The sequence below is a fragment of the Medicago truncatula genome, chromosome 5 (genome assembly GCF_003473485.1).
Source record: "Medicago truncatula cultivar Jemalong A17 chromosome 5, MtrunA17r5.0-ANR, whole genome shotgun sequence".
In the NCBI taxonomy this organism is placed as follows: Eukaryota; Viridiplantae; Streptophyta; class Magnoliopsida; order Fabales; family Fabaceae; genus Medicago; species Medicago truncatula.
This window is the reverse complement of record NC_053046.1, coordinates 37,841,684-37,856,306: the sequence shown is the minus strand read 5'-3', so window position 1 is coordinate 37,856,306 and position 14,623 is coordinate 37,841,684. Positions and strand designations below refer to the sequence as shown.

Genomic DNA, 14,623 nt, shown 5'->3' with positions numbered 1-14,623 from the left:
TTCATCTTTTGTTTTTTGTTTTGAAAGAATTAAAAGTTACATAAGGGCTCCTTCTTCCTTCCAATGCATCTCCTCCAAACGTTATCTCCCCTTCATCATCAATTATCATTGCACACATTTTCCCTCATGAAGTGTCCACTCTATCATCTTTTAGTTGAAAATGTCCATAGCTCTCCCTTTCCTCTTGATTCTTATTCTTCTTCTTTTCAAAGCGTTTAGAGTCTCAGATTCATATATTTTTGTAATTTAAGTTTGCCACATCAACATATTCAATACGATGTCAACTAAAACCTTGTTGCCAGCAGTTTTGAGGCTAAAGTTGGAGTTGTGAACAAAATTGCAACTATAGATTGATAAAATAAGGAGACTATGCTCATGAGTTTGATAAAATAAGGAGACTATAGATTGATTAATACCTACCTAATAACAAAAAATAATCAGTCAACAAAATCAAAATAATAGTAGTAAGTCCATTCATACCATAAATTTAAGTGGTTAATGTCTAGAACGATCGTTAAAGAGAATTTAAGTTCAATTTATTATTGTTGAAAGTTTTTTTTATTCGAGAAAGTTTGATAAACAAAAGTTGATGTATTTGGTCTCTTTCAAAAGAAAAAAAAAAGTTGATGTATTTTTAGCTCCAAACTTTTTTTTTATATATATATAAAATACCGGATGAGTAATTTACTAATTTTTACTTAAATATTAGTTAGAGTTTTTGAATGTTTCATGCCATATATTTCTCTCCTCATAGTGGATCATTGGGTGGAGAAGAAGTAAAAAAACAAACTCAAAAACCTTGCGTTCGTTTGAAGAACGCAACGCAACGCAAGTATCTTGAATATTGTAGAATGCGATAATAAGAATAATGCAGCGATTAAGGAATTTGAGATCAAGCTCAAATTCATTTTCAGTCGCAAACGTTAAACGCAAATATCTCAATTCATGTGCTGCTATTCAAGATACTTTTCATTCCACCAAGGTCCGCTTCTTCTTCTTCTTCCTCTCTCTCATGTATTCTTCCTCTCTCGTCTGATTCTGTTATCTTTCTGTTATAGGATACGTTTGAAAGACACCGCGTTGTTTTCACGGTTGGAACTTCCATCGCATCCGTCGCTACTGCTTTCATCGGTTTGCTTTTAAACTCTTTGCTCTTAAATTACCAATTTGCCCCCCTGAAATTGTATGCAAAAAATGAATAAACCACATGATTGTCCTAGACTTTGTAGGACACTGAATATTTTAAAAATGGGCTGTGATTATTATGCTTATATTTGTATATTTGATTTTTTTTTTTGGTTCAAAATTGTAGGGTATTCTTTGCGGCATGTACATGAAACAAGAGTTAATGAAAGGCTCCAATCCATTGAACAAGCTGTATATATCTATGTCTATCTGCTTTGATTCAGTTTTTAATGTTTTTTGCATTACTTGCTTTCATTTAATTATGCTTTGTTTATGTTAATCCATAGATGAAAAGCAATGTAAATCTTCGACATTCTGAAATCAAAGATATCGTTGGTCGTCCTGGAGGGGTTAGTATTCCTGCTTGTGCAGCCACTGCCGGAACCACCTTACTTATCGGGTTTGTTTCATTTCCCTTGAGCGTTTCCTATGATTAACTTCCTTTTATAGCCAAATTGGCAGTGGTTAATTTGTTAGGGGGAGGGGGATCGAACCCTGAATGTCCTATATAACACGACTTCAGTGTCTTTGGCCTAATTACCACTGAGCTTCTCCTTCTGTGACTCTGCCAATTGATAGTTAACATCATCTCACTATTGAGTATTAAAACGATATATTTCTTTCGTTGTTTTTCAATGCCTGTTGTAATTTTAATATGGTATCATTTAGTTTTATTATTAGGGCGGTTGAAAAGTATAAGAGAAAGATTGATTGCAATTTTATGGAACACATACAAGTATCAATATTTACTAATAATTGAATATCATTGACAATTATTGAGAGTGACTTTCAGAAACATGGAAAACTGTAGCATGGTTGTTGTTGTTTATAATAAAAGATTGCTGACAGTTGTACGGTTTAATTTTCTAGGTCAAAGTTGGAAAGGATTTGGTGGGTTTTCATTATTGTATAATCAACATTTTTTATGGTAAGCTGGAAAGCTTCAGCAAATTACTAAAGAAAGAGGCTCACTTATCTATATTCAATTCAAAACTAACATTTTAATTATGTATGTTATTATAGTTGAAAGTTCTACCTTGGGCTACTCATTTACTTTATCTGTTATTCAAATCATTTTGAATCTTTTATCTCGCAGTTTAGGTGGATTAAATTAGGTTGCATGATATTTATGAGTGTTGGTTCCTACCAAAGTTCACATACAATTACCTGCAAATTATAGAGGGACTAAACTCTTAAATCACACTGTGTTGTTTTGGAAGAGAGTGTTGTGCAGAGAGTGAAGCCAGCCTCCACATCACAAAAAATTAATTTAGTCTATGGATGTTATGTACTTGCCCTAAACACTGATGGATAGATAATAGCGGAATCAGAAAGACCTACACATGGTTTTTTTATCAATTTAGAAAAGACATATGATAGAGTACCTAGAGAAATGTTGTGGGAGGCTTTAGAAAAGGAAGAAGTTTGCATTGCTTATATTTGAGCAATCAAAAGTATGTATTAAGGGGTCATGACTAGTGTGAGAATACAAGTAGATTATCCTATAACTATAAGTATGCACTGAGTCAATTTTAAGCCTTTATCTATCTTTTCATCTTTGCTCCAAGACGTGTTTAATAAACAAATGAAAGAGACAATGCCACAATGCACGTTTTTTTTTTTTTTTTTTTTGCAAATGATTGGGGTTCATGTGAAGAAATGAATGGAAGGTTCAGGAATACAGCGGTAGGCCTTAGAAATAGACACGATTTTTGCCTTGAGTAAGAGTAACTCAACATATATGAAATGCATAGTTGAAGAACATGCAATACCCGAAGTCTCATGCTTTCAAGTACTGTGAAAAGAGATAGAAATGTATAGTGTGGATGAAATCAAGGAATTTTTTAATGTAATCTGGGATAAAAAGTATACCACTAAGCTTAAAAGAAAATTTTGCTATATAGCTACTAGATATACAGTACTCTATGGAACTTAATGATTAGTTATAAGGAGCTAAAAACAAAGTAAAGTAAATTGTATAGAGATGAAAATGTTAAAATGGACAAGTGGACAAAGAAGACAAGATTGGATTAGCCGATTAGGAATACAGTCTTTAGGATGAAAATTGGGGTCGCTACTCGCTTCTTGTATAAAAGATAGTAGAATCTCGACTTAGCTGAAATGGACAATATGTGGAAAAGGCTCATAAAAGCTCTGGTAAGAAGGGTTGACCTAAAAGAGAATGTCCAATAATTAGGGGTTGCAGGAGAACGAAAGAAACATTATACCAAACCATTAAGAGAGATTTAGAAGTAAACTGACTATCTTTGAACTTAATGTTTTCTGATCTATGTAGTCGAACGGACCTACCTAACGTGATAAGGTTTGGTGGTTGTTGTTTTTGTTATACTGATGATAGCTCAGTATATAGTTTGCCTTACTAACCACTTGTTTGGTTCAAGTTTCCAACCACTACCACGCATTGAGGAAATGAAAAACAGTGATAAAAAGAAAGTTAAATTTTAAAAGTTGGAAACAGATTAAACATTTCTTCAAATCTGCTTCTTAGTAACCTAAATTTCAGTTGTGAACCTTGTGATGTGATTGAATTTACTATTCTGACAAAACATTCAAGTGATTCTACTGACCCTTGATTTTTGTATTCTTCACACCTAAATTTGAAATCGACCCAGCCAGTCATAGCTGAAGATAATTACTGCCAAATTGTTCTGGATTTGTTTTGGTTCTTTCTTTTTATGTAATGAGGAAATGTATTCACATGGTAAAACAACAGGAGGAATGTAGGCAAATAAACTAAAAGGGTACAAAAATGGTTTCTTGAAGTCCAAATTCCTTTTCTCCATATGATAATGGTCCTGAATGTAAATTTGATCCTCATGGACAACATAAATAATCAAGGTGGTGAAGATTTATTTTGGTTTTAATTTCACTAATATAGAAGGACTGGGAGTGGGAGGAAAATGGGGCCTCGTGTGGGAGAGGGTAGGTCACTCTACATTATCACAGTCCGTTTCTTTTCTTTGTTTCCTGTATACTTGGACATATAAATATAATAGTCATGCTTCTGAATTGGAAATACAGAACTGGTAAGGTGTCAAAGTTATTCATTACATAATGTGTTAGTGTACACAAGGTCCTCTGTTAATGTATTAGTTCTTCACAAGTGAAGCATACAAAATGCATAATCAGTAGAAGGAAATGTTTTCAAATTACATATAGCATGCCAACTAGATATTAGAGTCTCATAAAATACCATCACATTTGCCCTGTGTTGAGAATATTGAGTTTTGGTATTTTGTAATCAATGAATTCAAACGTTTTAATTTTCTTTTAGTCTTAATTTTTAAATTTAGCTTATATATGCAGATATGGATTGGGATGGCGAGGTGGAAGCTGGTACACAACCAAGAAGTTCAAAAGAGAGCAGATGAAATTGCTAGGACAGATTAAACCTCGAAGATGGCAAATGCTTGGGAACTTAAAACCTAAAGGGTGGCAAATGCTTCGTAACATAAAACCTAAAGGGTGGCAATTCAAGTTCCCTAGAAGAACCAAAGTGCCAGATACTGCAGTGAAAACATCTGAAACAATAATAAAGGATGCATCTTCAACACATATTTCTGGAAAATCTCATTAGAATCATTACTACCATTAAAACAGTTCATTCAAGCACATAGCTGCAGGTATTGGATTAGTCTTCCTATCAGATAAACAGAGGAGAAATGTAGTTATAACCAATAATAGTCAGATTTTGCATTGGTATTATATTATTTTTTGCCTGCAGTTCCTCGCCCTTAGCTTCATATTCTTCATCCTTCATGTTTCTACCGGAAAATTATTCTCATCCTTCATGTTGCTTATAATAATAGTGTGATCGGGTGGAGTACTTTAGTAAAAAAAAAAAAAAACTAGTTAATTTTTGTATCGGTTTCAGTTCAGTTTCAAACAGGTTTGTATTTATGAACCGGATTCATATTATGAACTATTTTGAAATCAAAATTGGTTTATTTTGAAACTAGTTTAATATTACACCGCTCACTCCCTCCATCTTTCCCCTCCCCTCTCTCCCATTAATTTTTGTGTGAACATAACATTTTCAATATCAACAAAGATTATGTTTTTAAAAAATTAAGGTTTAATTAATCTGTAGGTCTTTGAACTATTTGCAATTTTTTAAATAGGTCATTGAATTAAAAAAGAATTGTAATCAACTCCGTAAACTATTTTTTTTTCACTAACATCCTTTCATTATAGGAATGTTAATCAACAATCAGTTAAATGGGCGTGGACCGGGACATATCAACTAATTTTACACATCATCATCAACTTAATATAAATAAATAGCTAAAATAATTTAGCTTTTGCAAATAGGTCCCTGAATTAATTTAGACGAAATTGGTTATGTAAATAGTGTTTATTATTCTCATTTTTATATTTATAGAAGCTTATGAAAAAGAAAATAAATTGAAAAGTCTCGATGAGAGATATAGTACAGTAGTAAATATACTAAGTATGTACACTGAATGAAAAGACATTGGAAAGCGAAGCCTGAAGATATGACAAAAGTAAATGCCTATTGATAGAAACTGGAAAGCCATTTCATCGGAATATAAAAAATATTGGAAATTGAATTTAAATTTATTTCAACTACATAAATTTGGAATACCAGTACTATTAAACAGAGTAATGGTACTTGAATTATACTTATATCACTATTAGACCTGCAATTTTTGTAGTTTATATTTGAGACCGGAGAGTGTAATTGTTTATGCACTTGAGAGATCAAGATGTCTAGTTCCGGTGGGGTTGTTCCGGATTTTGATTTGAATGTGTGGGAAAATGGAACAATAGGCATTGGTGAGAAAAATATTGTTCAAGGTTTGATCATGCCAGACAACTTCATTCTTCCTGGAATGGACTGTACCATTGAGCTAGAATCCTCATGTTTGGCGAAGCACAGAGATAAACCGCTTGAGAAAGAAAGTCTTAGTCACGAGTTCATTTTGACCGAAAGCTATCTCATGAAAAGCTCCATTCAGTTAGAGACTACATCTGCAATTGTGGCAAGATCTGGAATGAAGTCACGCGAAACCATTGAATATCTGTACAAGAAATTGATGAGTGTAAATGGGGTGTATGAGGCTGAATTGAATTACATACATCAGCGTCTCCTCGTTAAAACCGACATGAAACATGTGTTCCTCAAGGGATATCTAATGGTTATGAGTTATAGCTTGGCAGTTGCGTCTAATGTGGTGGAGTGTGGATGCAATGATATCACTTGTGTGAAGGTTAAATACAAGAACTTTGGTGATAAGGTGGACTACTTGATGAAGAATAACATTGTTGTTGATTCTTGTCACTTCACCAATGAGGAGATGTGGGTGTTGGTTGAAATGTGTGATGAGTATCCAAAAAAGCGTTTTGGCGAAGCCAACATTTATAATAGTTTGATATTGGCTAAGGATGATCTTGTTGTCTTTAGTACCAACGAAGAAAATGCCAGTTTGGTCGGCTCGCAGCCCATGTATGGCAACCCGGAAAGGTTATGGAATAACATAATTAATATAGCCATCAAAATGGGTGCTGTTGATGATTTGGCCAAGGTTGTGGCTGCAATGAGGGGTGTGCCTTATTTTTTGCGTGAGATGAACGAGCTCACTGGAGAAAATAGTTTCATTATGGATTTTACACCGAGTTACTCGATCACCCTTGGTATGGAGGGCTTGTTAAATTTACCCTCCACACCAAGAATTGTTGGTAAGCATTGCGGTTACCATGCTAGTAGCAAATCCTTGGTTGCTGATCTTCAGCTTGGACAGATGATGTTGATGAGCGTGTTTAATGTTGTTGAGCATCTGGCTGCGTTTGGTATTCTTGGAGTGCCTAGTGGAAGTGTGAGAACTGACCCCTTTTTTGACAGTAATGTAAGGAAGTATGGGCTAAGGTGTGAAGCTGAACGTGATAATACTGTTCTGCACGAATGGAAAGGATTCAGGGGTGTTCCCTTTTTCCTTACTATGATGGGTAATCTAAAAAATGTAGCTGTCGCCTTGGCAGGTGAGATACGAGATGGGGTGTACAGCCGTTTGAGGCCGCAGCTGTTACACGCCCTACCGTTCTCTAGGTGTCACTATGCAACTTGGGGCATCATAATAGGACACAATAATCCAGAGTTCGAGTTTCCTAAACAAGAGAAAGTGAAAGCCTTTGCTTGGGTGATGGGCTTGACCAAGAAAGTGCCCTTGGTCGGGTTCAATGCTGTTGGCCAACTTTTCAGTGAGAGTCTGAGCGATGAAGAGTTGAAGCTCACAGTTTTGGCCGATGGCGCGTACGATTTGTGTTTCACACACAAAATTAATAGTCATGTGTTGCAAGCTATTAAATTCTTCTAGGGATGTCTACAAAACAGAACTATATTGGAATTTCATTCAGTAACAATGTATCTTCTGTATGTTTACAAATTGAAATTTCTGTACTATGAATTTCTTTGATATGGAAACAGTAATTTCAAAAATTTCTACTGTATGTTCTTTAGATATGATTGAAGCTTAAGGAAAGATACAATAGGTTCATATACATATTGTTTAGCATTTTGTGCCATAACATAATTTGCATGAGCATAATCATTTCCATACTGCACTACAAGCATATATGCATATGATCTTGAAGATTTTCTAACAGAAGTTGCATATCTTTAACATCAGAAAGAGCATCAACACCTCCATTACTATGGAAGAGAGGAAGTTCATTTGTAAGTCTTGTCATGTCATATATTGGTGGAGTTGATTGTCCCCTATTCAAACATGAGAGAAAAAATGAAGCGATTAAACCAGCATCACAAGATTAGTCATATACTAGGTGCTTAATGTGCGACATGGAAATATTAATCCAACTTCACATTGAATACAAAATACATTGAGGGATTTCATATATTTTCATTCAATAAGAAAAAAAAAAAAAAGATTTCGATTGCTTGCGCTGATCAGTATGTATTCACATAGTCAGCACATCGATAGTCGTTGGTTTAAGATATGATGGTCCAAATTTTAAGCTCGGTATTTTGAACAAAATTTTCAGTTTTGGGGTTGACAAATAGATCTATGAATTTTAACTTTTGATTATTTAACTTTCATAAATTTTAAAATTGTTCAAATGATATTTATGTGTTTGTGTGAAATGACCAAATGCTAAAGCTAAAGAGTGCAATCTTTAACTACAAACCTTCGTTTGCTTGGGTTACCTCATGTTTTCCAGTGTGTTCCTTATGTGTATAAGCTCTTTTAGCATGAATGAAATGCAATGATTCTTCTTTGGTAAAAGAAAAATAGTTGGTGTTACTCATTTTATTAGCTTCTAAAGTGAAATGTTTGTTTCAGAAGAGCAGGATTGAAACGTTACAAATAAATTTATTTTGAATAATTTTATTATTAGATTTTGTTCAACACAAACATTGGATTGGATTGATATTATGTATCCAATAATCTAACGTTTGGAATGACATTGCATATATTATACATTGTTCATACAAACTGAGTTAAACTCACGAGACAAAATAATATTCAAATTTGTATCTTACATTTTTATATTTGGGGCAAACTAATCTCTTTGTTATTTGTTCAAGACTATTTTATCCTCTGTAAAAAAATAAATTTCAGAGATTAATATGATATTATTTTTTGTTAAAGAGTAAATTGAGCTGCGAAAAAATTGTGAGAAACTAAAATGAATCTTCAATAAAAAATTTATTTCGTCTCAAACTTAAAATGATTGACCAAAGGTTTATGATTTTTGTTTTTACTAATTTGGAAACCTTACCATTTTTTTTTGTTTTTTATATTTGAACCTGTTTTTACATGAATATTTCGTTTTTTAAACTTTTAAATTTAGATTGGTTTGGTTTAATTTAGATTTTTAAAAATGTTTTAATCAAACTAAGTAAATTCAATTCATCTATTGAACTCAAATTCAATTTCATACATTATTATTTTGTTGTGTAAAAAATTAATTATTAAATATGATTGATTCATGTTATGTTTTATCCCAAATTCATATCAACCCATCTCATAAACATCCCCTGTATTAAAAACACTTGCTCAATAATTAAAACACGAAAAAGAAACCTACATGAAAATATAAAATATACAGTGGACTTATATGAGAAATTGAATCAATTTTAAAAATTTCCGGCCACATGCTCTCCAATGGAACCTTAAAAAAGTCTCATTAACAATTAGATACAAATAAAAATAAAAAGCAAACCTATAATCTACGATCATGTGAATAAAAACACACGGTATATTTTTTATGTGAGAAAGATGAAAATGTGAAAAAGGATTTGTCTACATAGGGAAAAAAATCATGTATTAATTTACAAATGAGTCATGATCCATTTTGATTGGTTCATGTAAAACAAATGAGCCGTGGTCCTTCTTTTATTGGTTGATATAAAATAAACGTGACATAATCTATTTTGATTAGAAGATAAGAAAACATTAAATGAGATAGAAAATGTGAAGATATCACGTGTACTTTTGATTTAAAGGAAAACAAATATTTATAATAAAGATAAAGATTCAACTATTTAACTCAAATTCAATTTAATACATGTAAAAAATTAATTATTAAATATGATCGATTCAAGTTTAGTTTAATCCCAAATTCATATCAACCCATCTCATAAACATCCCCTATATAAAACACTTACTCAATAATCAAAACAAGAAAAAGAAACAAATTACCGTAAGTAGAAAACATAGTCTAATAATAAAGAATGTTCATCAAATATTTGTTGAGTATAACACTTTCTTAATAGAGGCTATCAATTGCATGACATTTTGTAGTTTATTTGTTAACCTTAAGCCATGTTACATGTATAAACTCCATGCTTCTATTATAAGAAAATCCTCTATTCTAAGTTTCCATCGCCTTATTTGGAAGCTAGGCTTTGTTTGTTTAGTCAGACAAAAAGGAGAACTATTACACAACATTTTCTTCAAGGCACATGTTTTGGCTTTTTATATACACTACATTTGTCTGCTCATGGGTCCCCTCTGAAATTAATAACCATTCATACATTTCATGTTAAGCTTAGGAATCATGTCAATAAAGTCCAAAACTATATAATATAGTCCAAGTCTATAATATTTTAACAAAAATGCTAAGAAAACACACGCACTTCGCAGTAAACTTTAAAATTCAATTTATATACACTTTTAATGTCGAAAGTTTTACATTATCAACAAATCACAACTAATCTATTTTTAATGAGTCTATTCGAAAGTGTATATTAGAGATTATATTGCTAACCATGTCAGCCAACATTTTAAATTGAAGGTAGCGATATGTAACGCGGTACAAGATATATAATTACATTTTATGAAATTATTAATAGTATCTACGTGTCAACATCGTGTGCAGTGTTCGGAGTACCTCACTTTATTTTGCTAGCAATATCATTCCTCATAGTTTAATAGTACAAATGTGGACCCCACAGTAGCATTTTTTAACCCACTAGGTCCAATCTATTGACAAAAGGGTGGTTCAAAGCTATCATGTGAATAACTTTAGTCTTTATTTTTATTTTTTCCTTCCTGTGTTTTTATTCTGTTTTCTGTTCATATAAATAAATGATGCCTGAATTAAGAAGATTAATGTATCAGAAAATACAAGATGGCAAAGTCATCACTCACAATAACACTTGTGATTCTCTTCTGTGGTTTAACTCTTGCATCAAGAACAAAAATCTTACCCTTAAGCACTATTACTGCATTGGCACCAGAACTCAATGATGGTGTTTGTTCATCACTAGTGAAGACACAAGGCTATGCTTGTGAAGAACACTTGGTATTGTGCATTGCTTTCATCTGTTTTTGTTTCTGTTTCTGTTTCTGTTTTTTATTAGAAATCAGCAACATTTAGAGGAAAAAGTAGCTTCTAACTAGGTTTTATGTATATAATTGTTTTTAGAACAAGTAATAGCTTCTATATGTATGTAATTGTTTTTAGGTGACAACAAAAGATGGTTATGTTCTCAACATGCAAAGAATTCTACCAAGAGGGAAACCTGGAAATAGTGTACCAGTTGTGCTACAGCATGGACTATTCATGGTTAGGCCGGATTGATTTATTTGAGTTTATAATATACTGACATAAATATGTGTGATACTGTTCGGGAGAGCTTATAAAAATAGCTTATGACATGGTCATAAGCTCTCTAGGAGAGTTTACGAAAACAGTTTGACTTTAGTTTATCTTATGTTATAAAAATAGTTTATGCATAAGCATTTATATGATTGGTGTGTTTTTGTAGGATGGTGTGACATGGTTGTTGCTACCACCAAGTCAATCTCTTGCATTCCTTTTGGCAGATAATGGATTTGATGTTTGGATTGCTAACACACGAGGAACCAAATATAGTCATGGACATACATCATTTTCTAATAACAGCTCGGTTAGTTTTGTTTTTTTTACTATATTGTGGAAAAATGCAGTCAATGTGGTTGAAATTGGAGTTGCGGTGCCACTGTGAAGATCTCAAAATGCTTCATGTGTTGGCTGCAATTGCCGTTGCAGACCACAATTTAAAATCATATGTTGCTGCATTTCTCTGGTCATGAAATTTGATTCAATTGAATAACCAAAATCATCTGTGGAATTATAGGACGCTCTCAACGTAGTCTCTGGAATGTTTAATATTTCAAAATAGTCTTTGAAATTGAAAATTCTCGGATCATGTTAGTACGTTTAGATAGTCCAATTTGATTCCATTGCTAATATCAGGTTTCCAATGTTTAGGATTATTGGAATTGGTCATGGGATGAATTAGTAGCATATGATCTTCCAGCAACATTCCAGTATGTGCATGATCAAACTGGACAAAAACTGCATTATGTTGGTCACTCACAGGTGATTAATTGCTGAATTTTTTCAAGTTCTCCATATATATAATTCAATGTGATAAAGACTTAAGATTGTTGAATTGTTATGTAGGGAACTTTGGTTGCATTAGCTGCTTTTTCCAAAGATCAACAACTGGACAAGTTGAGATCAGCTGCCTTGCTTTGTCCAATTGCTTATGTTGGTCAGATGACCTCACCAGTGGCGAAAAATGCCGCCGACCATTTCATTGCAGAGGTAACACTTGTTGATAAATGCATTGTTTTTTTTTTTCTTCACCAAATGAAAGAAATAGATATAATTATTGTTCAAAATTCAAATATTAACATTCAAAATTTGTATTTCTTCTTTACAGTCACTGTACAAATTGGGAATTTTCGAATTTAGCATTAAAGAGTAAGTAATTCTTATTATCTTTCTTTTTTTTTTTTTTTTTTTTTTTTTTTGTAATGATCATTCATTAATTTGCATATGGTTAATAAGAATGCTACCTTACTACTTCCTTGTAGCTCAAATTTTTGGATTTGGATTGCCTACAGTAACAATCTCACGCATTCACGCAATCAGTACATCTGTAGTTGTTGGATTGAGATTGGACGATCCATATTTCAATGCAATATTTTTATTTTTAAATTTACTGAGCTTGAATTTTGGATCATACGATCTTGATTCAACAAGTTACTGATGTGCTGGCTGTCGGCTATGCAAATCCCAACTTTTCTTGTTGTAAGACTTTAGATGAAATTTCTCAAAATTCTACGTGTGTAATAAGAACAGAATCAGAATCCATCCTGATGTATAACGTTTTGTATTGAATGTGAGGTTGAACTAATATTTCCATGTCACACATTAATCAAGTATACGGCTAATTTTGTGATGCTGATTAATCATGAGTTAATAATTGGTTTCATATTTTGTCTCATGTTTGATTAGGGGATCTGTTGTGAAGTTTCTTAAGGACATGTGCAAGGGCACATCCATAGACTGCACCAATTTGTTTACATCTTTCACAGGTTTTATGCATGTTCTAATTTAGCAATAAATCCTCATACACCCTTACCACCAGAAAAGGTCTATTTTTACAGTTATCACCTACATTGATACTATTATCATACTTTCAGGTCCAAATTGCTGCGTAAACCCTTCGATAATGAATACTTTTTTGGATCATGAGCCTCAGCCAACAGCAACAAAGAACATGATCCATCTATCTCAGAGTAAGTGGTCCTATTTTCCTTATTCCAATACCATGCATCACAACAGCTCATGTTAAAAAGGAAGTATGGATATTAAAAGTCCAAGTGACATCTACTGTTAATAATAGAAGAATGAGTTTAATTTTGATATGGTGTCAATATAAAAAGTTTTACATCGTCAACAAATCACAACCGCTGCTATATGTGACTTTAAAAGCAGTTATGATTAAAGTAAACGTTTTTATTGATCTGATGAATATGATTGATTGACATTTTTTTATCTTTTTTACATTGGCGGTGTATATGAGTTATGTTTGAATGATAATCATATGGATATGACAGTGATCAGAGAAGGAACAATAGCAATGTTTGATTATGAAAACAACGATGAGAATACTAGACACTACGGACAATCCACTCCTCCAATATATGACATGACAAGGCTTCCAAATGACCTTCCACTCTTCGTCAGTTATGGAGGTGCCGATGCTCTTTCTGATGTTAAAGATGTGCAACTTCTGTTAGAAAGTCTCAAAGATCATGATGCAGATAAGCTTGTCGTGCAGTACAGAAATGACTATGCTCATGCAGATTATGTTATGGCTCAAAGTGCTAAACAAGATGTATATGAACCTCTTATATCTTTCTTTAAGCTTCAATGATAGTTAAAGAACAACATATAGTACACCTTATAGAAAATTTTCAATTACTTTGTTTCCATATCAAAGAAGATATTAGTACAGAAATTTCATAATGTAAGCATACAAAAGATACTGTTAAATTAAAATCCTATATACTCTTCTGTTTTGTGGACATCTCTAGTAGAATTTCACTTCCCTGGTAGAATTACATAACTTACAATACTTGATCAATTATTTTGTGATTCATCAAACACAGATCGTACGTACCATCCGACAAAACTATGAACTTCAACTCCTCATTGCTCAGACTCTTACTGAAAAGTTGGCCAACAGCATTCAACCCCACCATAGGCACTTTCTTGGTCAAGCCCATCACCCAAGCAAAGGCTTTCAATAAAGATGTTTGCTTCACCTTCTCTTGTTTACTAGGCATAGAAAACAACTCTGGAATCTTGTGTCCTCTTATGATGCCCCAAATTGTATTGCGACACCTAGAGAACGGTAGGATGTGTAACAGCTGAGGCCTCAAACGGCTGCATACCCCTTCTCGTATCTCACCTGCCAAGGCAACATCAACATTTCTCAGATTACCCATCATAGCAAGGAAAAAGGGTACACCCCGGAATCCTTTCCATTTGTGCAGAAGACTATTATTACCGTCTTCTTCGCTCCTGAGCCCCCAATTGCTTAAATTACTGTTGAAATAGGGATCAGTTTTCACATTTCCACTAGGTAAGCCGA

General features: G+C 33.1%; 1 protein-coding gene across 1 annotated transcript; it reads left to right on the top strand.

Moving 5' to 3' along the window:
* The first annotated feature begins 639 nt into the window (after positions 1-639).
* Positions 640-14,054, top strand: LOC11421296 (triacylglycerol lipase 2). Its single transcript, XM_039834531.1, has 14 exons — positions 640-774; positions 831-982; positions 1,059-1,131; positions 1,313-1,377; positions 1,473-1,585; positions 4,513-4,622; positions 11,153-11,256; positions 11,459-11,599; positions 11,944-12,054; positions 12,139-12,282; positions 12,401-12,441; positions 12,979-13,058; positions 13,167-13,262; positions 13,584-14,054. Exons 2-14 carry the CDS (start codon positions 869-871, stop codon positions 13,901-13,903), a joined length of 1,512 nt encoding a protein of 503 aa, XP_039690465.1. The 5' UTR covers positions 640-774; positions 831-868; the 3' UTR covers positions 13,904-14,054.
* Positions 14,055-14,623: the final 569 nt, after the last annotated feature.

Excerpts from the sequence above, each read along its gene's own strand:
- LOC11421296 (XM_039834531.1), top strand. The coding sequence starts at position 869 with ATGCAGCGATTAAGGAATTTGAGATCAAGCTCAAATTCATTTTCAGTC. Across the intron at positions 11,257-11,458 it reads TACAGCATGGACTATTCATG|GATGGTGTGACATGGTTGTT; the intron begins GTTAGGCCGGAT and ends GTGTTTTTGTAG. Across the intron at positions 11,600-11,943 it reads CATTTTCTAATAACAGCTCG|GATTATTGGAATTGGTCATG; the intron begins GTTAGTTTTGTT and ends TCCAATGTTTAG.